General features: G+C 45.4%; 1 protein-coding gene across 2 annotated transcripts in view; it reads left to right on the top strand.

Annotated features, from left to right (window-relative positions):
- The window catches only part of Trpc4ap (transient receptor potential cation channel subfamily C member 4 associated protein), a 66,502-nt gene that overhangs the window by 42,334 nt on the left and 1,023 nt on the right, over window positions 1-23,145 (top strand). The window contains exons 8-18 of one of the 2 annotated variants that reach the window (XM_051192411.1): window positions 683-868; window positions 3,854-4,020; window positions 8,758-8,889; window positions 10,075-10,133; window positions 12,308-12,409; window positions 13,454-13,537; window positions 14,454-14,544; window positions 15,577-15,717; window positions 16,051-16,159; window positions 22,082-22,194; window positions 22,920-23,126. In XM_051192411.1, the coding sequence (XP_051048368.1) occupies window positions 683-868; window positions 3,854-4,020; window positions 8,758-8,889; window positions 10,075-10,133; window positions 12,308-12,409; window positions 13,454-13,537; window positions 14,454-14,544; window positions 15,577-15,717; window positions 16,051-16,159; window positions 22,082-22,194; window positions 22,920-23,126 (1,391 nt within the window). The remainder of the gene's footprint in view (window positions 1-682; window positions 869-3,853; window positions 4,021-8,757; window positions 8,890-10,074; window positions 10,134-12,307; window positions 12,410-13,453; window positions 13,538-14,453; window positions 14,545-15,576; window positions 15,718-16,050; window positions 16,160-22,081; window positions 22,195-22,919; window positions 23,127-23,145) is intronic. The other variant, XM_051192419.1, reaches the window with a different exon arrangement.

The raw sequence follows: 23,145 nt of genomic DNA on the forward strand, positions 1-23,145 counted from the left end.
GTTTCCCTTCATATCTAAAATCTGAAGTTTATTGCTATTTTCTTTTGGCTTGACATTTAATTTTCATTATTTATTTATTTGTTTGTTTATTTTTGAGGTAGGGTTTCTGTGTATATCAGCCCTGGCTATCCTGAAACTTGCTTTGTAGGCCAGACTGGATTCAAACTCACAGAGATCCACCTGCTTCTGACTGCTGAGTGCTGGGATTAAAGGTGTGCACCAACATGCCTGGCTACTTGTTTTTTTTATTATTTTAGGTATATGGGTGTTTTGCTTGCATATATGTCTGTGTACAACATAGGTTCTTGGTGCCTAAGGAGACCAGAAGAGGCACTGGAGTGAGAGACAGTTGAGAGCTACTATGTGGTATAGAAATTGAACTCAGGCCTCTGAAAGAGCAGCCTCTTTAAGCCTCTGAGCCATCTCCCTAGCTCCTTGGTATTCTGTTTTTAAAAGGGAAACCCTAGCTGCTATCACAGTAGAGTCTTTCCTGGCTAGATGGAGTAGCGCATGTTTATAATCCTTTGGGAGATAGAAGCCAGAGGATCAGGAGTTCAAGGCCAGCCTGGGCCTCAGAGACTCTGTCTCAACTGTAGACAACCAAAAGGACGAAGGAGCCATCCCTGTCATGGCTTGGGGCTGCAGAGCTGTTCATAAACGCCTTCTCTTTCTTTCCTCCTAGCTGCTCTTCTTACCATCCCTGGATTCGTGGAACGGCTTTGCAAACTGGCAACTAGAAAAGTGTCAGAGTCAACGGGCACAGCCAGCTTCCTTCAGGAACTGGAGGAGTGGTACACGTGGCTAGACAATGCGCTGGTGCTAGATGCCCTGATGCGAGTGGCCAGTGAGGAGTCTGAACACAATCAAGGTACTTTCTGGGGTCCCCTGAGTGGGGAGTTTTTTCTGGACTCCTTGGAGACATTGTTGGTCTCTTTTCTGTGGAGAATTAAGAATTGCTTACAGTAGAATTTTCCCTCAGGTGGTCCTACATCAGGGCTGTATTTAAACTTTAATAAGTGCCACTTCACTTCATAAAAAAATAAAAAAAAAATCAGAATTTATATAATAAATAAATTGATTGAATTAGGAATGCAAAATCAGCTCAAAATAAGAGCCCTGTACCACATGACTTCATGGCAAATTCTACCAACATTTAAGCTCTTCCATGAAGCAAATACTTCTCAGCTCATTCTTTGAGCCGACTTCTACCCTTGTTCCAAAACCAAAGAGATCACAAGAAAAGAAAGTTACAGACTAACATCTTATGAATGTAGATGTAACACCCCCCCCACACACACACACACATACAGCTAAGAAACTTCTGCAGCCAATTAAGCAGCCTCCTTGGGAGAACACAGATTGCCCTAAGGGACCCTGGAGACAGTTTTCTTGTCTCTGGTGTGAATGTTAGGTTCCAGGCATGTATGCAGGGCACCTTGGGAAGCATATGAAGTACAGAGCAAATGGAGCACAAGTCTTCCTGACTAGGTGTCACAGATGTGCCATCAGAAGCACAGCAGCAGAGTAGCCATAGGTCGATTACACTGACCCGGCAGAGCAGAATGGCTATGCAAACCATGTCTGTAATAAGGGACTTGATATAAAATGTATCAAGAGGTCTAGGGGTGTAATTTGTCTAGCACATGTGAGATCCTGTGTTCAGTGCCCAGTACTGACCAAAAGTGTTAATTGATTAAATGAAAAAAAGAACATGGGGCTAAAGAAATGAATGGCCCACCAGTTAAGGACCTGGATTGGATTCTCAGGGATCCTGAGCCCTCTTCTGGCCTCACACAGACACAAACATGCACATGAATCACAAAACAAAACAAAGCATGTAAAGAACACCGTAGAGGAATAATAAAAAGACAACTCATTCCAAGTAGACAGGGATCCAAATAGACATTTTTCCAAACAGAAAAAAATAGCCAAATACACATGAAAAGCTGCCCAACAGTGTTAGCCATTAAAAAAAAAAAAAAAAAAAAAAAAAAAAAAAAACTACAAATTAAAACTCTGAGGTAAGAATTCATACTCCACATTCTTTCCTTTCCTTCCTCCTAACCCTCCTCTCCAGCTGCCTTCTATCTGTCTTACTTACGTAAGCTGCCTTCTCCACCCCCTCCCTCTGGCACTGAGTATGTATCAGTATGGACGACCTCCTCCCATGGCTGTGTCCTCCTTTAGGCTTCCCCAGAGCTCTACAGAGCCAGGTTAAATGATAATGTTCAAGACTCAACTGTGGCCAAGGCAAGAGTCTGTGTGCTATTTGCTACCCAGTCTCCTTAGAGACTCTTGTAATATTCTGGGTGCTGGTGAGGATATCCTGGTGGGGATGGAGTGAACCGGGCTTTTCTCCTGTGTAGAGAAAAATAGACTAAATGGATACCATTTTATCACTTAGATTTTTTTTTTAGTGGTACGTTTTTCCTTTACACCTTTGCCTGCTGCCACTTGGGTTACTAGGATGAGCACACAGACTGACAGAAAAGAAAGCACAAGTGCCTAATTTACAGTTAGATCCCATCTGCTGAGTGTGGCAGCACACACCATTAGTCCCATCACATGGAAGGCAGGTGGCATGTCTGAGTTCAAGCCTATCTTGGTCCATATAGCAAGTTCTAGACTAGCCAGGCCTACAGTGTGAGACCATCCCTTAAACGAATAAATTAAAAAAAAAAAAAAAAAAAAAAAAAGCCTGACAGTGGTGGCTCATGCCTTTAATCCCAGCACTTAGGAGACAGAGGCAGAGGCAGATGAATCTTTGTGGGTTTAAGGCCAACTTGTTCTACATAGACAGTTTCAGGATAGCCAGGGCTACAGAGAAACTCTGTATCAAAAAATCAAATAAATAAGTACATGAAAATAAAAGCAAAAAGCTTTAGTTGGTTATTGCCTGTGGTTATAGATAACAAGTATATGCTCTATTACTATATATCTCAAAAACATAGAGAATTTTGGATGTTTGAAAAGATAATATTTAACTTGATTAAGCCATTCATTAAGCAATGTATATGTATGTATCTGTCTTACCAAAACTTCATATAATATGCCCCATTAATAGGTATAGTTTTATTTATTAATTAACTTTTTAAATTTCTAAATTACAGCAGGCAAGCATTAGCAGAATTCTTTTTTTTTTTTTTTTACTTTATTTAACAACCTTGTATGTTGCTTACTTGTGCAAGCATTGTACTAAGCACCTTCTGTATGTTAATTCTTTCTATCCTTTTAACAGTAGCAGGTACTTGCTACTGACGTCACCACTGTCTCACAAATGAGGATGACTGGGAAGCACGAAGAAGTCATTCAGCTTCCCCAACACCACAGAGCCAGGCCTGGGGTTAGACCTGCAGCCTGGCTCAGTGTCCGGGCTCTTAACCACTGCGTCATGCCACTTCCTATCATCTTTGTGCTCTCGTTAAGTGGGTAATAACGTGAAAAAGAGGGATCACCTAAAGGGGAATCTTGTAACATAAGCCCTCATGCTGTCAGCAATATATAGACAGCACCAAATGCTTGATCACTGGAGACCCGAAGAGGGTTCTCCACAATTTGCTGCCAAACGTCTGAGTGACTGGTTGGTGACAGGAAGTACCAGAAAGAGGCTACTGCACTGGCTATGCCAGAATGCCTTACTTAGTATCGGAGAGTACAGGACTACAGAGGCCTTTCCCCAGGTTCCAAAGCTGCTCTTGCAGGTGTGAGGAGGTTTCCTGGCTTTTAAAATGTCTAATGGGGGTTTGAGTCCTGTCTGATGGCTCTCGAACTCCAGTCCCTTCACAGCAGGCCTGTGGGTAGAGCAGGTTTTCTCGGGAGCCATGCCTTACCCATCTTACCGGGGCTACGCCAGCCTCCACTATGTTCCCTCCTCTAGGCACTTCAGAGGAGAATGCACTGCCACATACCTCAGCCAGGACTCAGCTGCCCCAGTCAATGAAGATTATGCATGAAATCATGTACAAACTGGAAGTGCTCTATGTCCTCTGTGTGCTGCTGATGGGACGTCAGCGAAACCAGGTGGGTGCCCCCCAGCCTCAGAATGGGAGAGATGTGTTCTGACCAATAAAGCTTGCCTGGAGGTGAGAGGGTGGAGCTAGCCACTAGTTAACCATAGAGGCCTGGAGGTCTGTGCAGAGAGGAGACAGGAAGTGACACATGGGAGGAAACAGAAGTGAGAAGGCTGGGCATAGATAGCATCTCTGCTCTTTGGGTCTGAGAATGTGGAGAGGTGAGAAGTGACTGTAGCTGCTTCTTTGCAGCTCTGATCTCTCAGCATTTACCAAAACACTTGACTCCAGGTTTTTATTGATAAGACCAATTGGGATATCACTTCAGAGGTGAGAGCAAATGCTGCATAAGCGGTGGGGTGCTGGGTGTCCCCCCCTGCACCAGGTCTTCTCAGCTTGGCATCCCCTCTACCCAGCAAAGTCTGGACCTTATTTGCCGCCTCATAAGGAAAGCAGAGTGATTCTAGAGCCTGCAGAGTATGCTCTGGGCTTTAGGCAGCATTTCTAGATAGCGACTGTGCAGGTCAAGATCAAGCTTTTATTTTAGTAATGCAAGATTAAAGATTGATGATGTATACCTGGCATGATGGTACACAGTGACTTCCAGGACAGCCAAGAAGACTACACAGAGAAACCTTGACTTCCCTTCCCCCTCCAAAAAAGACTGACTCTATAACCAAATAGTTATTTAATACTAAATGGCCAGCCTTGAAAACATACATAGAAGTAACATTATATAGACCAGGCATGCTGTATATACATGCACTGTGCACGCACGTCTATAACAACAATTAAAGAAAATGAGGTCATGAATTGAAAGAGAAAGGGAAAGGATAATGGGAGGGCTTGGAGGGAGAAAAAGGAAAAGAGAAATGATGTAATTATAATCCCCCAAATTTAAAACATTATCTTTTTTAAAAAAAGTTCTAGCACTGTAGGTGTGGTAGAGCAGCTGCCACTCTGATGTGTGACCAGGTACTGGGGCAGAGCCTAGAACTATGCCCCCTGTGAAACCTGAGCAGGTGCTTCTCATTAAGGATGGTTGTGAGTCACCATGTGGGTGCTGGGAATTGAACTCAGGACCTCTGGAAGAGCAGCCAGTGCTTTTAACCTCTGAGCCAGCTCTCTAGCCCAAGTGCTTCTCATTGCCATGGTGACATCTGGTAGAAACAGTTTAAAGGGAGGAATGGTTTATTGTGGCTCATGGTTTCAGAGGTCTGTGCTCTCTTGACTGATTTTTTTCTTGGCCTATAACTAGGTCACATACCATGACTGAAAAGTGCTCAGAGCAAAATTACTTACTTCAAGATAAGCAGGGAGATTTAAAAAATACCCTCCAAGGACATTCCCCTGTGACCTTCCTCTTCCACCGAGGTCCAGTGGTTAGCTGGAACGAGGCAGACCTCAGGATGAGATGCCTGAGTTTGTGGTGGGTCCGTTGCTGACCTTGTCTAGGACAGTCTTGCTGGGCTCCACTGCCCATATAGTAACAGTAACTGGTCATAGAGTTGACTCTAGCTTCATTCATTCTCTGACTGTTCATACAACAGGGATAGTCTGTTCCTAACAAGAGCTAGCAAGGGTTTTGTTTCATGTTATGTAAAAAAATTTAGTAGGCACATAATTCCTGTAGTTGATACAAATTAATAGCACCAGTGGACCCTGTCTCCTTTCTGGGCCTCAGTGTCCTGGAATGCATATGAATTTTCCATTGTCAGTATTTCTTTCTATAGCTCTTTTATCTTACAAAAGCAAATACAATTTTTATACACTCAGTTGAATATAACACATATGTCCTTTCTTGTATTTCTTTGATTGTTCAGCTTAGTACATGTGAAAGACTTGGATTCTTTCTTTTCCATTTACCCCATCATTTGGATGTATCACTTGTTTAACTGAGTGTAAATTATGGGCATTATAATGTTTCCACCACTAATGCAGTAAGTAATGTCATTTATTATGTGTAAGGGTCCATTTGATGATAAAAGGAGAATTGTTGGCCAAGGAAATACAGATCTGTAAATCCTCTTGCAGGTGATACCAGCATGCCCTGTGTCACCCGTGACTTGCTAGCATAGCTGGTGTCCAAGGCACTAAAGTGGTGCTGAGTTAGCCAGAGTTTTGCACTGATGACCAGACACCTGAGAAAGCATCGTAAAGGAAGAAAGGGTTATTTTTCCTTGTGGTGCAGCCAGAAACCAAGGGGAAAAGCTGGAGATAGACTAGATCCTACTTTCTAAAAGTCCCCCAAAGTAGACTCTCCAGCTGAGCACTAAGCATTAAGCTTTTTATTATTATAAGCCTGTAAAAAAAAAAGTGTGTGTGTGTGAGAGAGAGATTGTGTGTGTGTGAGTGTGAGAGTGTATGTGAGTGTGTGTGTGAGTGTGAGAGTGTGTGTGATTTTGTGTGTGTGAGTATGCATGAGATTGTGTGCGAGAGTGTGTGTGAGTGTGAAAGTATGTGTGTGAGTGTGAGAGTGTGTATGAGAGAGATTTTGTTGTGTGTGTGAGTGAGTGAGAGAGAGAGAGAGAGAGAGAGAGACAGAGAGAGACAGAGAGAGAGAGAGACATATGTGCTGGTGCCCATGGAGGCCAGAAGACACCAGGTTCCCTGAGCTGGAGTTGTAAACCACCTGACATGGATGCTGGGAACCAAACTCAGGACCTCTGGTGACTGGCAAGGAAGGACTAGATGAAAGTGAGACTGAAACTCTTCAGAGGGACCATTAAACCTGTAGCCCTGTGTTTAGAATAGGGAGTGTGGGGTTTTGAGGTGAACTCCAGTGGCTTGGGAGCCCTGCCCTCTGACCTTGTCATTTTACCTTCTTGGCCCCTCTCCTGGACAGACTTTAAACATTGCCTGCAGCTCCCTTCTGTAGTTGCTGTAGATACATCCTGGGGTCTCCATCATAGCTTGGGTTCATGCATCACCCTCCTCTAGACCTTCCTTTGAACTCTCAATGAAAGCCTTGGTGATTCTATGACTCTTGCATGCTGTGTGTCTGCAAAACCAGCATCACATGAGCTTGGCATAGAGTTGTAAATCTAAGAGGAGTAGGCGTGAGCCAGTCTGGGCTATAGCAAGACTGTGAGTGATACCAAGGTGTGCTATTAACTCAGGTTCCCTTGGACCACTACAGTGGTCTTTGAGTGTCTGGCAAGCTGAATCTGGGAGAGTGCTTGTATAGATGGCCCTGTGTGAGCTTTCAGGAGAGTGCTTCCAATGAGCTTCTGACCTTATACCTGAGCCCGGGCACGTGGGGCCCCTCTAATCCAGGAGGTGCCTGTAAGGCACCTTCCTTGTCTGTTTCTATTCCTGTGCAGAGTGCTCGGCTTCTTTTTGGTGGCCCTAATCTCTTTCCTAACCACATCCTCTTTATCCTCAACTTTCAATTCCTTCTTCTGGCTAATCCACTTTGCTTTATAAATTCTCTGTTTTTGCTCCCAGTTTTTGCTGTAAAATTAGCTAGAAGCAGCCAGCAATAGCAATGCCACAGCCCAAGTGCTATGCTGTCTTAAAGTTTCCTCCTCCTAATTATAATTAGTCTGTCACTTTTAAATTCAGCCACCCACAATGCTTTAGGATATTGGCAGAATATAAGCAAGTTATTTGCCAGACTGTATTATTAGTGACCTCTAAGTCCTAGTCTCACTGAAACCTCGTGAGCAGTCTTTTGTTGTTTTGTTTTGTTTTGTTTTTTTGGTTTTGTTGTGTTTTCCGAGACAGGGTTTATCTGTGTGGCCCTGGTTGTCCTGACTCTGGGTTGTTCTTTCTTGGTTCCCAGCCCCAAGAAAATGTTCTTAAATCACAAGAAAAACTCAATCTCACAGTATGGGGAGAAATTTGTATCTCAAACAATTTTGCTTTTTCACATTTGCAAAGGAGACGAGGTCTTATCTGACTTTGGTGTCAGTAGCTATCAGTTCATAGCTGGCAGCAGTGTTTCAGGAGGCTCTCAGATCAAGGAGGAAGGACCTATTTGAGGCAGTAGATCACTTTGAGTAGATCCTTTAGAGTATCTTGACCCTGGTCCCCTCCCTGTCTTTTTCTGTGCCTCTTAGTTGTCACAACAGGGACCATTTTGTTATACCACTCATCTCGTCATAAGATACCTCTAAAACAGGGAACTGAAACAAATCTTCCTCCTTCAGACTGTCTTTCATAGTGACAGAGAAACCTAATAAAGAAAATCTGTACAGCTTAACAGGAGATTCTAATGGGTACTCAGAAGACCGGAGTACCACAGAAAAGCAGACCATAGAGACTGTTCACAAATCTGGGTGTGGTGAAACATGCTTGTTAGCCAGCAGAGGCAGGAGAATCTGTGAGTTTGAGGCCAGCCTGGACTACAAAGCAAGTTCCAGGACAGAGAAAACCAGTCTTGAAAAACCAAAAAACAAAACATTTTTTTTTTCCTAAGCCAAAAAGATGGCTTACTCTTCATAGTAAGTTGCAGGCCAGCCTGTAACTGCATCTGCAGAGCATCTGATGCCCAATCTAGGTTCTGATGGCATCAGCACAGAAGTACACATACTCACATGAGCACACACTACAGAAATTTATAAGGACGATTTTCTGTGCAGTGAGGGTAGAGGCTGTGTGGATGCCATCTTTAAATGGCTGCACTCCATTCTGGAATTGCTTTCTTCATCCTGAAGATGGCTGTATATATTGAGGAGAGGCCTTGCTGATCTGGGGCATACATTCACCTCCCTGAAGTCTCACTGTTCCTTCCCACCCCACACAGGTCCACAGGATGATTGCCGAGTTCAAGTTGATCCCAGGACTCAATAATTTGTTTGACAAACTGATTTGGAGGAAGCATTCAGCATCTGCCCTTGTCCTCCATGGTCACAACCAGAACTGTGACTGTAGCCCGGTAAGTAAGAGAGCCTGGGAACATTCAGAATATTAACTGCTAACAGGTGGCTGTTTTAAGAGCCACTGCTGACCCTGAGGGCCTCGTTCTTGAAGATGAGAGAGCAGGAGGTCATTTTTGTTTCTGAGAGTACCCAGTTAGAATATTAAACTGAGGACCAGAAGCCCTTTGCCACTCAGTTGTGTCACAGACTCTTTGACAAGACAGGTCACAAGCCTTCCCACACGGTTGGCAGGACAGTGCTCCTGAAGCTCTGTAAAGCTAGCAGAAGCTGGTGCCCTGAGTCCCTGAACCTGCTCTTCCTCAGTGCCCTGCCTACTACTGTGTCCTTCACTTTGGCCTTGTCAGATTGCCTTTCACTCTGTCCATTTGAGTAAATAATTTAAAAGGAGTGTAGTTTACATGTCTAGATAACATGCCTGACTTATTCAGAGGCCAGTTGGTCTTTGTTATGTAAACACATTACATCTGTTTTTCCTTTTGTAATTTATCTCTTTAATGGTTGTCAATTACTTTCCTTTGGTCCTTTGGAGATGCTCCTATGGTGCCATTAGCTTTGGGCTTTTACACCCTCAGGGTGACATGTCCTTATTTTGTGATGTTGGGAGGAGGCCATCTTGGGGAGCTGTGCAGCCTCTGCCTGGACACTCTTGAGCTAGTGCTTTGGAAGGAGCCCATTTTTATGCTTAATTTCTTGGCCCTGTCACTCAGGATTGCTACCAGCCAAGCCTAAGTGGGCAGGCTTCTTGCCCAGCTCTCTGGCTCATAGGTTGGTTCTGCCTAGTCACTGCAGGGCACTGAAGCCATAGCCTTGTTGTGACTAGGCCCCTCTCTCATCCACACACCTCCTTCAGCTCCTAAGCATCTCTTCCCTGGGCTCTCTGTGCCAGGCCTTTCTGATTCCTATAGGTTTCCCTTTCTAGCTTCTAAATTAGCCTCATATGTAAAAGGACTTGGGTGATTTTTTTTTTTTTAATCTAAATGCAAGGATGTTGTTAGCAGAAGAGGTTACATTAGTTTACCTTGTCACTGGTCAGCTATGAACATCTGACTTTTCAACTAAAGAAGGCCCCACTTGAGGATGGGGACTGAAAAGAAACAGTGTAGCAAGATGGATGACACCAGAGCCCGCCCTTGTTTTATGTAGAAGTATCATAACTATTGTGGCTTTAATTTGTGTTATAGGACATTACCTTGAAGATCCAATTTTTGAGGCTTCTGCAGAGTTTCAGTGACCACCATGAGTAAGTGTGTGTGCCCTGGAGGTGACATCTACAGGCATGTCCCTGATTCTTCTCTCTGACCTCGGACTCTGGAGGGCTGGTGGGAGCTGCACGGTGTCCTGACATAGCTTCCTTCATCTAGTATTGGGTTTTTCCTGTGCCTCCACAGTCCCCTGAAAGGACAGAACTGGCTGCCCCTCATTGCCCTTGGAGCAACACATTTCTCCAGTGACTGTCCTCTGAGCCTTAGAGAGTTCTTGACTGGAAACATGGGAGCTGCCACCTCCACAGTGAAAAGTGTTCACACACACACACACACACACACACACACACACACACACACACCCCTCACACACACCCCACATATACACACACAACACACACACACACATACCACACACACACACATACACACACCACACACATACACACACACACCACACACACACACAACACACACACACATACTACACACATTCACACACACACACAACACACATACCACACACGTGCACACACACAACACAAAACACATACACACACCACACATAAACACACAACACACACATACCACACACGCACGCGCGCACACACACACACAAAACACGTACACACACACACACCACACATATACACACACAAAACACACATACCACAGACGCGCGCGCGCGCACACACACAATACACACACACTTTTTGAGATGTTCTTTGATTTTTTATGTTTAAGCTTTTAGTGGAGAATGTACATGAAAATGATTGTCTGGTATAAGGAAAACTGCAGGGGAGTGAGGGGAGGCCCACGATCTTGCCTTAACTTTACAGTAAGGACTTTGGTGATTGACAACTGTGTGCTCACAAGGAAGTGGACACACTGGTACATGGCTTCTGATTTTATTTTATTTTTATTTTAGTCTGCCAAAGAAAGCCATACATTAAAGCATCCATGAATGGCCTAGAGGAGTTACCTATGGGGAGTTTGTCCTGTTGGTTTTCTCCCAGTGCTGGGGGTTAACCTGATTTTTAAATGGTGATTTAAAATGTTGGAACATTGTACAAGCTAATAGAGCATGCTCAAGGACAGTGTGGCCTGGGACCCTCTATCTCTTTTGTGATTCTCTCTTGTGAGGGCGGCTGTGGCTGAAGGACCCATAGGTTACAGAATTACACTTGTTTTCCGTTTGTCTTTGGGTTTTTTTTTTTTTTTTTTTTTTTTTTTGAAGGTGGTTGTGTTTGTGTGTCTGTTCCTAGCTTTTATCAGACTCTCAATCAGCATTTCTGTGTGCCTGGCTCAGAGGATATAGTGAGGAATGGAAACTTTGGCCCATGCTGTCATGAAGGGCACATCTGGGAAGAAGTATAGTATTAGAGAAGGTCACCAGTAAAAGAATGCATGATGACAAGTGGGCCCAGTATTTGGGGACAGAAGAGCACAATTCTGTGAAAGGGTGGTGGGCAGGTCTCCTGACTGGCTGGCTGGCACTCATTGCATCTTTACTGCAGAAGCAGTTTGTGAGCAGAGGCCTGGCTGGGGTGAAGAGGCAGCCTGAGAGGGTGTGCTAGCCAGAAGGCCCACATGTGGAGAAGCCACTGCAGGAAGGACTTGGCATGCTTCTGAAAACCAGAGTGACCAGATGGTGTGGTGGGTGTAAGCTGCTCAGTTTGGAGTGCGGCTGCAGAGGTGGCCTGGCCGCACAGGGCCTGAGTCATGTTCATTCCCTAGGCGTTACACAGCTGAAGTGGGGGAATTATGGGAAGCGTTTCCAATAATGACAGGGTCCAAGCTCTGTTCTGAAAATCCCTCAAGGAGCTGTGTGAGGGTTCCCTTCCTGTGGGAGACAGCTGAGATGCTGTCTCAGCACAGACCCATAATGACAAGCCTGGATGAAGAGAACAGATGTGTCACAGTTGGTCAGGCCTCTGCTTGTGTGGTGCTGTGACCGCTGAGAATGCATCGGCAGGGCTAGGCTCCAGGAGTAAGGTGGCAGATGGAATTGGCCATGCTGAGGTGCGGGTGACTTTGAGAAGTCATAGAAATGTTCAGTGGAGATCTGGACATGCCAAGGGAAGGGCCTTGGTAGTGAGTGACAAGCAGGTGTGGAAGTCCCCACAGGAATGGGGCAGAACTTCCTGCCTCACAGCAATGCTGCATGGCAGCCCGGGACCTGCCCTTTACCCTTTGAACCCATTTGTTTCAGGAACAAGTACCTGCTGCTCAACAATCAGGAGCTAAATGAACTCAGTGCCATCTCTCTGAAAGCCAACATCCCTGAGGTGGAAGCTGTCCTCAACACTGACAGGTGATCCTGGTGGGGGACAGCTGTAGCTACAGGGCTTGCAGGAGGGCACACAGGTGTGCATGCTTGCCCTTTCTCACGAGTAGCTACCATGCCCCACCGGCTTCATGCGCTAGATACCCACATGTGCATTTCCTACCTGAACATCACAGCAGCCCTCAGAAGGAAGTGCCAGCATCCTCCTCCTCTCTGTATGTGGAGGACAGAGGTGTCAAGCGGCCCCTGCCAAAGGTCAGCTGCACTCTGTCCTTCCACCTTGTCCCATGCAAATGACCCCTATGCTGCTATCCTCATCCCCTGCCCAGTGACAGCTGTGCCAAGCAGGGTAAGCAGATCTTTTCCCCCTGCCAAGAATCAAGTCCCGTATGCTGGCTATGTCTGCCTCATCTTTGGGAACAGCACAGTGACATGACAGGTTCACAGGAGCTTATGAAGTGTGGATCTTATCCAGCAACCAGAGCCATAACGCCCCAACGTCCTGATAAGATGAACACAGCGCTGCCCTGGTGTCTACAGGGGATAGAAGTGAAGCTTCTGTGTGAAGAGAGAAATTAAGGGCCCAGACACCTGACACCATGACAGGCCTAGTCATTTTCTTTCCTACTGCCTTTGCCTCATAGACAAGAAGCTGAGGCCTGGAAGCCTACAGCTCAGCTGGAACCGACCCTGGGGCAGGAAAATGAACTTTGGGCCCCGCCCAATTGGCACAGACTTTGTTCCATCTGGCGTACTCTGTTGTGGCCTGGATTAAACCACTTGTGATATAAATGGCCTTTCCTCTGGCTGTTCTGAGCCACGTCTGGCCCTGGATGTGCCTTTGCCTCTTGCCAGCCAGTCTGAGGAGGGAAAACTGGCCTAAGATGTGATAGAAATGCACTTGGCTGTTGAATTGATAGCTGCGGTCTCTGAGGTCCTGGTACAAGGTGGACCAAGAGCATCCTTGCCTCACCTACTCTGTCATCCATCCACACCAGCACAGGGATCTAGCTCAGTGGTCCCCGACAGCCATTCAGGTCTGTCACAGGTGCTCTATCCCTTTGATTTTAGGAGTTTGGTGTGTGATGGCAAGAGGGGCTTACTAACTCGGCTGCTGCAGGTCATGAAGAAGGAGCCAGCGGAATCTTCCTTCAGGTGAGCCTATGGACAGGTGCACCACCTCAGGGCCGAGGAGCCAGAGCTTCCCCAATTGGTTAGTCGCTAGTACCCGTTCCTTAAGAGTGGTCACCAAAGGGGGAAGTTGCCCTCACTGCCACTGGCTCCATGTGACTCAGACGGTAAGTGTATGTACCCCCTGTCAGCATGCCAGGAGGGGACTGAGCATTCATCAAGCTGGCACTAGAAAGATGGGGCAAAACTGGGATCCAGGCCCTGCCTGTGTGACATTACCCGGGGTCATAGCATGAGAAGAAAGACACCTGCTTCAGTGCAACATGGGAAAACAGAGCCAGGAACTGCCCCAGGAGCCATCTGCTAGGTGACCAAGCACCAAGGAGGAGGCTGCAGAGTTCCCAGTCACCTCAGGAAAGTTGTGGAGGCTGCAGACAAGAGGAATTCCAGCAGCCCTGTGCCTACAGGGTCTCTGTCACCTCAGCCTTGCCTAGTCAGACCTTCCCTCGTGGATCCCAGCTGCGCTGCCTGGGCTACCCAGTGTCTACTACCTTTCCTGTAGGTCAGCTCAGTGTGTATGTGCTCAGGGGTTTGTCCACACAAGTCCTATTGCTGCACACACACCTCCCTGGCTCCTTCCAGTCTTCTGAGAGTGGAAAGCCTAGAGTTTTCACATGGAACTTACCTAGCAGCCACTTTTTGAGCCTGGATGCCACTATCTCTGCCATACAAAGCCTCTCTGGTACAGCCACATGGAAGGACAGCTATTCCCTTGCTCATTGCTCTGGTCCCCAGACCTAGGGATGAGGCCCAGGACTGGAAAATGTTCAGTAAATGTCAGATGCTTGGCTGCAAACAGCTCCAACCCTGGGGGATTGAACCTTGACCAGGAGAGGGCACCCATAGCCACCTGGGTCAGAGGTCAACATTTGGGTCACAGGTTTTGGCAAGCCCGGGCTGTGGAAAGTTTCCTCCGAGGGACCACCTCCTATGCAGACCAGATGTTCCTGCTGAAGCGAGGCCTTCTGGAGGTATGACTGACAAACTGGGGTGTCAGGTGGCCATCCTCCCCAGCTCCATGCATTGATGTCTCATCCTGAGCCTTAAGTGGTTTGGTGAGGGACAGCAGGTCTAGTTGTTCCATGAGTTTGCCCTGGATTGCCAGCTGTGGGCCCTTACGGGTACTGATGCGTTACTGAGGGCCCTGGGGGTAATCGTGCAGGAATATAGACTGTAGAGTTACCCAGCAAAGCCTTGGGCCCTGAGGATGATTTGGCATTGACTAAAAGTTAATATTCCCTTATTGATCAATGGCCTGCAGAAAAAGCAAATTCATAAGGGAGCAAATGGCCAAGTTACACTTGGTCTTTTTTAAAAGTTACTAACTGACCCGTGAATTCTAAAGGAAAATAACTGCCAAATCTATATGTTTGAGAAAATGAGTTGAACTTGTTGGAAACCCCAGAACTTCAGAAGCAAAACCAGGAGTTTTCCAAGTTCAAGGCCAGACCCTGTCTCAAAAAACAAACAAACAAAAAACCAAAACAGTAAGAAGGAGGGGGTGAAAATCAACCAGAAAACAAAAATGGGAAATATTGGAAACAGGAGTTAAATTGACTTATTTTTGATACTTACTGATTTTTATATGTTTTAAACAATTTCATTGATAAACACAAAGACAGCCCTTAGGGTCAAAATGTGTATGCTGACCTTAAATTCTGTCCTTCACTTACTTAAGTGGCCCTAGTGCTTGGACAGCAATGCTTGTTAGATCTGGAGACAGCACTGTGGCTGCCCAGCAGATCAGGCTTCCTCTGTGAGCCTTGGCAGAGAGTACTACATGCCTACCCAGCGCCCTCTGCTGACGTTACTCACCTGGTTCTTTCTTTGCTTGAGCTACCAAGTATCCTCAACAGAGGAGAACGTAGACAAAGTTGCAGTCCCCATCCACCTGGATGCTTGCTTGAAGCAAGTGAGTGGCCTGAGCTCCAGGCCGGGCCTGAGTGGCAAACAGGTAGGGGCAGCCCCATCCACACCCTCACCCTGTCCCCTGCTCACCCCAGCACATCTTATACTGCATTGTGGACAGCGAGTGCAAGTCCAGGGATGTGCTCCAGAGTTACTTTGACCTTCTGGGAGAGCTGATGAAGTTCAATGTCGATGCATTCAAGAGATTCAATAAATATATCAACACTGATGCAAAGGTAAGCTCACCCAGGGGCCCCGTGGTGTCTGCTGCAGCCTGAGGCTGTTGCCTGTGAACCTTGGCCTGCAAATCTTCAGGTGTGGTCACACATTTGGAAGAGTTTGGGATCCAACGGGCAGTCAGCAAATGTTCACTACGCCTACTCTGTGTCAGGCTTTGAGCCAGCCCCTAAGAATGTTGGGATGAGAACTTTGGCTGGGTTACAGCATCCTGGCAGTTCCACAGTGAGAGCAGGCCACTAGGCGTGTCTTGTTGGCAGAGTATAGTAGAGCTGGGGTAGATCAGTGGTCCTGGCCAGCAGCCCCTTCTCTGAGCACCTTCTCTGCTCTAGTTCCAGGTGTTCCTGAAGCAGATCAACAGCTCGCTGGTGGACTCCAACATGCTGGTACGCTGTGTTACTTTGTCACTGGACCGATTTGAAAACCAGGTGGACATGAAAGGTGAGGCAGCCAAGGTACCACAGCAAATGGGTGCAGTAAGCCTGCCAGACACCTGGCCTCCAGACGGGCATTGCTGAATTACTTCCCAGATGTGTGTGCCTGGGGTCAAGAGGTGGTCTTGGCTGTATTGCTCAGCTGCGTTGACGTCTCTGATCCTGCTTCCTTTAATGAACAAGTACAAGCCACCTTCCTCTGGACTGACTGCTAGCAATGTGTAAGGTTCCCTCGTTCTGTTTTCCTGTGCAGGACGATAGTGTGTGGTTGTGGTGGGTGGGGTGTCAGACGTCACCCAGGATTTTGTGTAGCTACACATGTGGACATATGTGCTTTCTTCTGTGGGAGGTCTGTGGCACTAAGCAGTTTCTCACAAATTTATAAACACTTCCAGAAATGGACAGTGTCCCTCATTGTCTTTGGTAGTGAAAAACATCCTGGTCATGGTTAATTAGACATTTACCTCCTGTTTCATCTCTGAGGGATCTGTTTTAGGAGGTTGGTCACAGACTTGTGTAAGCAGGTCCCGATCACCTTCCCAGTAGTATGGGAGGTCATTTGCTCAGCGCTTTTTACATACAGGCTGTAGCAGTGTACATGGACATGTAAACCAGCCAGTCACGTTAGGAGCTCTGTGAAGCAATTTGAATTTGACTGTTTCTCTGTGTGTGTGTTACTTATACATGTGTGGATATGTGCACATGTGTGTACACACATGTGGAAGTCAGAGTTTGATGTCAGTTCTGTTTCTTCTTTAATTTTTGAACAGTCTCCCACTACACCTAGAGCTCATGAATTTGGTTAGGCTGGCCAGTCAGTGAGCTTCAGGGTTCTGCCTCTGTCTGTGTCCCCCAGCTCTGGGGTTTTTGATGTATGCTGCCACACTGGGTTTTCACATGGGTTCTGGGAATCTAAGCTCTGAACCTCATGCTTGTGTAGCAGTACTTCACCTAGTGGGCCATCTCCCCAGATTTGCTGTTCCTCAATGATCATTGTCATCCAGTCTTCATGAGAAGGAACATATGTCAGAGCTGGAGCTGGTGCCAAGCTGGGAGAGAGCTGCAGGAGGGCCACTTTCTGAGCGTGGTTCTGAAGCTCCATTGGGATCTCTGAGATTTGGTTTACATTGGAAAGCAAACAGTTGGAGATTGATACTGTTGTTGCAGTTTTTAATAGTTAGGTTTTTATCATTGGTTTATTTTTAATTATGTGTGTGTAGCAAGCTTTCTTATCAGACTATCTTTGGACTGCCATCCCACAAATAATGACCTGAAGACTTATTAATTATGAAAGCTTGGCCTTAGCTTAGGCTTTTTCCCAACTAGCTATTATAACTTAATTAATTCATTTCTAAAAAAATCTATGTTCTGCCAGGTGGCTCGGTTACCTCTTCTTAATACAGCATATCCAATTTGCTCTGAGTCTTCTGACAAAATTGTGTACCTAGATTCCTCCTCCCAGTTTCTCTCTCTGTCTCTCTCCCTCCGTCCCCCCCCCCCAGCTATTGGCCGTTTAGCTCTTTATTAAACTAATCAGAAGACTCCCTAGGCAGAGACATCTTTACACAGTAAACGAATATTCTCAACATTTCCCCCTTTTTGTCTAATTAAAAAGGAAAGGTTTTAACTCTAACATAATAAAACTATATACAATAAGAACAATTATCAGGTAAGAATTATATTCACAATGTCCAGGACATTTGCATCTGGCAAATTTAGGAGAAAGTACTGTATTATCTGTCCTATCTTAGACCGAAATTTTATACCTAATCCACTTTTTATCATAACTTGTCTTACCATCCTAAAGATGTCTTTTTAGACTATAAACAGCTTAAGCTTTTATGTCTCTCTTTTGTGAAAGTCTTTTCTGAATTTGGTAACAAGGAAAACTGTAACTATAACTATCTAGGCATCAAACTCATCAAAGACCTGAGAAGTATATACTATTACCTGAGTAAACAGAAAGTTCAGAACAAGCAACTTCCAAAACTATAGAAATGACAGAGACAGATGGCTGCCTGGACAGTCATCCAAAGTTCCTCTGCAACATTGGGAAATTCATCTTCGGCCTACAGGCCTAGCATATCTGACAAACTTTTTGGTGAAGCAGGAATTTTGAAGGACTGTAGTACCTTGTCTTGACAAAGTTTGTCAATTGTCTTGTTGTGTGTCCGGTTTGGAAAGCATACTGTCAGTAGTTGAGGCAAGGGCAGTTTCTTGTTCAAATGGCTAACTTTTGACACAAAGAGAGCAAACTCCATATGAAGGTTTTTCAATGCCTGTCATCCTTTTATGAAATAAATTGGAGCTGCTAAGAGCAGACGTGTCTCACTGTTATGAAAAGCCTGAGGTTATTAAAACATCATAAATGTCATATTTATTCTGTAGGTCTCTCTGAAGTGTTTGAAGATCATCTATTTAAAATGTTTATCTGTTTAACCTTGAAAATATTTTGATTATTATAGTTTGATTATTATAGATGACTATTAACCTACATTTTCTAATTGTTATTTTTAGAGTTAAATAGGTATACTACCTTAAGAGTAGAAACATATATACAGTTTAATAAAAATAACCTTAAATTTGTATCACATACAAAAATATCTTAAACAAGAGTAGAAACATATAGAGAGTATGGTCTCACAAAAATAACCTTAAATTTGTATCAATATAAAAAATCCATACCGGTGTAAAATATTTGAGATTAGCTGGGCGTTGGTGGCGCATGCCTTTAGTCCCAGCACTCGGGAGGCAGAGACAGGCTGATCTCTGTGAGTTTGAGGCCAGCCTGGTTTACAGAGCTAATTCCAGGACAGGTTCCAAAACAACATAGAGAAACCCTGTTTGAAAAAACAAAAACAACAACAACAAAAAATATATCTCCCTTTTTCCTTTTCAGAATGAGATCTCTGAATCTAATCTCCTTTGCTCAACTTTCTCCCTGACCATGACCAACAACTACTTGTAGCCAACTCCCCTAAATGATGATAAACACCTATAATCCATTGAAGGACCAAAAATCATCTACCCACCTCTTGGGAATGTGGGCATCATGTTCTCTAGACTGCTTTCTGTTGTCTGGGGCAACGGCATCTCTAGAGGACCCTGAGAAAATTGGGACAATGTCAAATCCTGGGAGATATTTGACTGTATTATTGTTTTGTTTAGTCTCTGTGTGTTGGGAAAGTGCAGGGCTTATCTGAAGTCTTGGCTGGAGTAGTCTGTGAGGTTGGACCATCTCAGCCAGCAGCTTTGAAGCTGTTCTAGATGCAGAATTTTGAGGAAACTGCAACAGAGGCGTCTGAGAGGCTGGATCACCTGGGCCGCTTGTTTTCATTGGTGTCTGGTCTTCCCTTTCTTTCTTTTTTCTGAAAACACAAACTTTTAAAGGTAAAATATATCTGTATTAATACAGGTATAGACTGTGCAGTGTACACAAGTCAGTTATAAAGACGAGTTTTTTGTTCTGTGTTTGAGCAGGTAAAAGGCATCTGTTAACTTTATAAGCCTGTTAGGACTGTATAACTAACCCTGTCATATGAAAGGATGGCATGTAATAATAAGTCATGAGCACTCTGTAGCCAACAAGATTCATCATGTCTCATCCAGTCTCAGAGCTGTTCCCATGTCAAGGGGTCAGCATACACGTCAACTGTCCTGTAGTCTTTCTTGGTTCCTTTATGTCTGTAGCTAAGATTTTCAAGAGGACTCCCCCAGTCAAATCTGGTCTTTATTCATTTTGAAGAAACCCATAGCTTTTTGTTTCTTCTGGAAACAAAAGTAAAACTTCTCCCCCAACAGAACATATTTTCTGACTTCTATTCTGAAGTTAAGATATTCTTAAAATAGGGTCTGGAGAGATGGCTCAGAGGTTAAGAGCACTGGGTGCTCTTCCAAAGGTCCTCAGTTCAATTCCCAGCAACCGCATGGTGGCTCACAGCCATCTGTAATGAGATCTGGTGCCCTCTTCTGGTGTATAGGCAGACATGCTGGCAGAACACTGTATACATAATACATTTTTTAAAAAGATATTCTTAAAATAATATATATGTTGGTTTAATTTAGTGTTTCCATAATCCAGTGTCTCTCAGCAGCTGTTGTTTTTTGTTCATTAGCATTTAAACAATTTAAAGTCAATAAAACACCATACAAGATCCAGACACCCTGAATATTTCCCATCTTTTTCCTTTTATATTTACTCTCTCTTTAAGAACTTTGTTTTAAAGCTATTTTGTTGTGAAATATTTAACTATGTAAAGGTGTTTTACATTTGTTTATGCTGCAGAATATTACCTTAACTGTGTAAAGGTGTGTTACATTTGTTTTTGCTGCAGAATATTACCTTAACTGTGTAAAGGTGTGTTACATTTGTTTTTGCCGCAGAATATTACCTTAACTGTGTAAAGGTGTGTTGCATTTGTTTAATTATGTAAAGATGTATTGCATTTGTCTTAGCTTGCCTGCCTATATTTCATCTGCTAAAAAGCTGAACGGCCAATAGGTAGGTAGTAAGGGGATAGCCGGGCGGGGCTGGTGGGCAGAGGAGAAATCTAGGTGAAGGAGAAGAAAATGAGGGAGAAAGAGAGAAACATGCCAGGGGCCAGAAGCCAGGCAGTCATCAGACAGATGGACATGAGAAGCAGGAAAGTAAGATATAAAGGGGGTGGGGGGGGCATAAAAATCCCCAGGGTAAAATGTAGATGAAGAGAACCAGGATAGTTTAAGTTATAAGAGCTAGAAAGAAATAAGAGCTAAGATAAAGCTGAGCATTTATAACTAATAAGAAGTCTCTGTGTCTTTATTTGGGAGCTGGTTGGTGGCCCAAAAGGAAGCCTGCTGCACTATTTTTCTATGACTGTCTCTACCCATTTTCTTTTCTTTCTTCAGCATCTAAAAGCACATTTTAAAAAGCATATTATATCTGTTTAGACGTATTCTCAATCTGAACCTGACTTTTTGCACACATCTTCAGCCTTTTCTGGCTGATTAGCCAAACTTTAAATTTTGGGTAGGCCCGCACTGTGTGGCTTGGCTTAGCACATGGTGAGAGGAAGGCTCATGCCTGTGGGCCCAGCCTGGGGCCCAGCCTGGGGCCAGGTCTGTCTGCCCCAGCTCCTCTAGGTGCTTCTACCTAGTCTCCCGCCACCAAGTAGCATGCCCACCTGCCACTCACAAACCCATTCTTTTGGGTGCTGGTAGCAGGGCCTCTGTAGGCCTCAAGCACCGAGCCTACTGGGAACATTTTTTTTTCCAGCTTTCTCAGGCCCTGTGTGGATTTACATGCCATGTGTTGGGCACCAAATGTACAAGGCTCTCTTGTCAGAGTATCTTTGGTTTGCCACCCCACAAATAAGGAGCCAGAGACTTCTTATTATGAAATCTTAGCTTTAGCTTATCTGCCCCCCCCAGCTAGTTCTTACTACTTAATTAACACATATTTTTTAATCTGCATTCTGCCACATGACTCGGTTACCTCTGCTTAGTACAATACATCCAGCTTGTTCCGGTTCTACTGCCAAAATTGTGTGCCTAGATTCCTCCTCCCAGTTTTGCTCTCTCTGCCCAGAAGACCCATCTTCTCTCCTGACTAGCTATTGGCCATTTAGCTCTTTATTAAACCAATCAGAAGGCATCTTAGGCAGAGAAACATCTTTAAGTGTAAATAGATATTCTGCAACATGTGTATGTGAGTGTGTCTATATATGGGTCTGTGCATGGAAGTGCAGGGGTAGGAGGGGACAGAAGAAGGTGTTGGGTGCCCTGGAGCTGGAGTTACAGATAGTTGTGAGCCACCATTATAGGTCCTCTGCAAGAACAGAAAATGCTCTTAACTGCTAAGCCATCTCCCCAGCCAAAGTTGACTTAACCAGTGGCATGGGTGACACACCACCAGATGCGCCTGCTTCTACACCTCTGCTTCCCTCCATAGTGGCTGAGGTCCTGTCCGAATGCCGCCTGCTTGCCTACATATCCCAGGTGCCCACTCAGATGTCCTTCCTCTTCCGCCTCATCAATATCATCCACGTGCAGACGCTAACCCAGGTGAGGCGTCCCAGCCAGAGAGCAACCGGGGAGGGTGGATTGGAGATATCTCCCTTATCTGTGTTCCCCGTTTCTCTATAGAAATATGGTTCTTCCTGGGGTTGCCCAGTGCTCAGTTTACAGGAGAACTAAGAACAGGTATCAAGTCTCCTGGGGTCACAGAGTCAGTTGGGGCACCGATGAGACTGATGCTGTATTCTTCTGACTCCAAGCCAACGTTCATCCCTATGTTCCCTACACCCGACCTTCTGGCTAAGATGGGCTGTGGAAATGGACCCGAGATTGCCCCAACTCCTTCACTGACGGTCCTTCTCCTCACACCCACTTTTCTAAGATGAGAGTTATAGTGGGACCCTGAGCAGTGGTTCTTTCATTGTGCCTGCCAAACATGTTGGGAGGCCCGGCCTGGGGCTAGGGGTGCTAGGTGAGCAAGGTGAACTGAGACTCTGCTTCTAAAACTCACATCCCAGTGCATTAACCCATGTACCAGTCCCAGCAGGGGATGGAAGCTTCTGGAAGAAGTCATCAAGATGTAGACAAGGGCCAGTGCTAATGTCAGTGTGGATGGTAGTAGTTGGGCACTGGGAACATGAAGGTGCCCATGAATTATGCCAGGCTCCTGTGTAGGCCTAAGATACCCTCCTCCCTGCCCAGTGGCTGTCCAGGTTCACTGGCATCCTAAGGCTGCTGACATGCACCCAGTCCGGCTGCCTTTGGCCTTGCAGGAGAACGTCAGCTGCCTCAACACCAGCCTAGTGATCCTGATGCTGGCCCGGCGGAAAGAGCGGCTGCCCCTCTATCTGCGGCTGCTACAGCGAATGGAGCACAGCAAGAAATACCCTGGCTTCCTGCTTAACAACTTCCACAACCTGCTGCGCTTTTGGCAGCAGCATTACCTGCACAAGGACAAGGACAGCACCTGCCTGGAGAATGTGAGTGCCCCAGCCCTGA

The sequence above is a fragment of the Phodopus roborovskii genome, unplaced genomic scaffold, assembly GCF_943737965.1.
Source record: "Phodopus roborovskii unplaced genomic scaffold, PHOROB, whole genome shotgun sequence".
Lineage (NCBI taxonomy): Eukaryota > Metazoa > Chordata > Mammalia > Rodentia > Cricetidae > Phodopus > Phodopus roborovskii.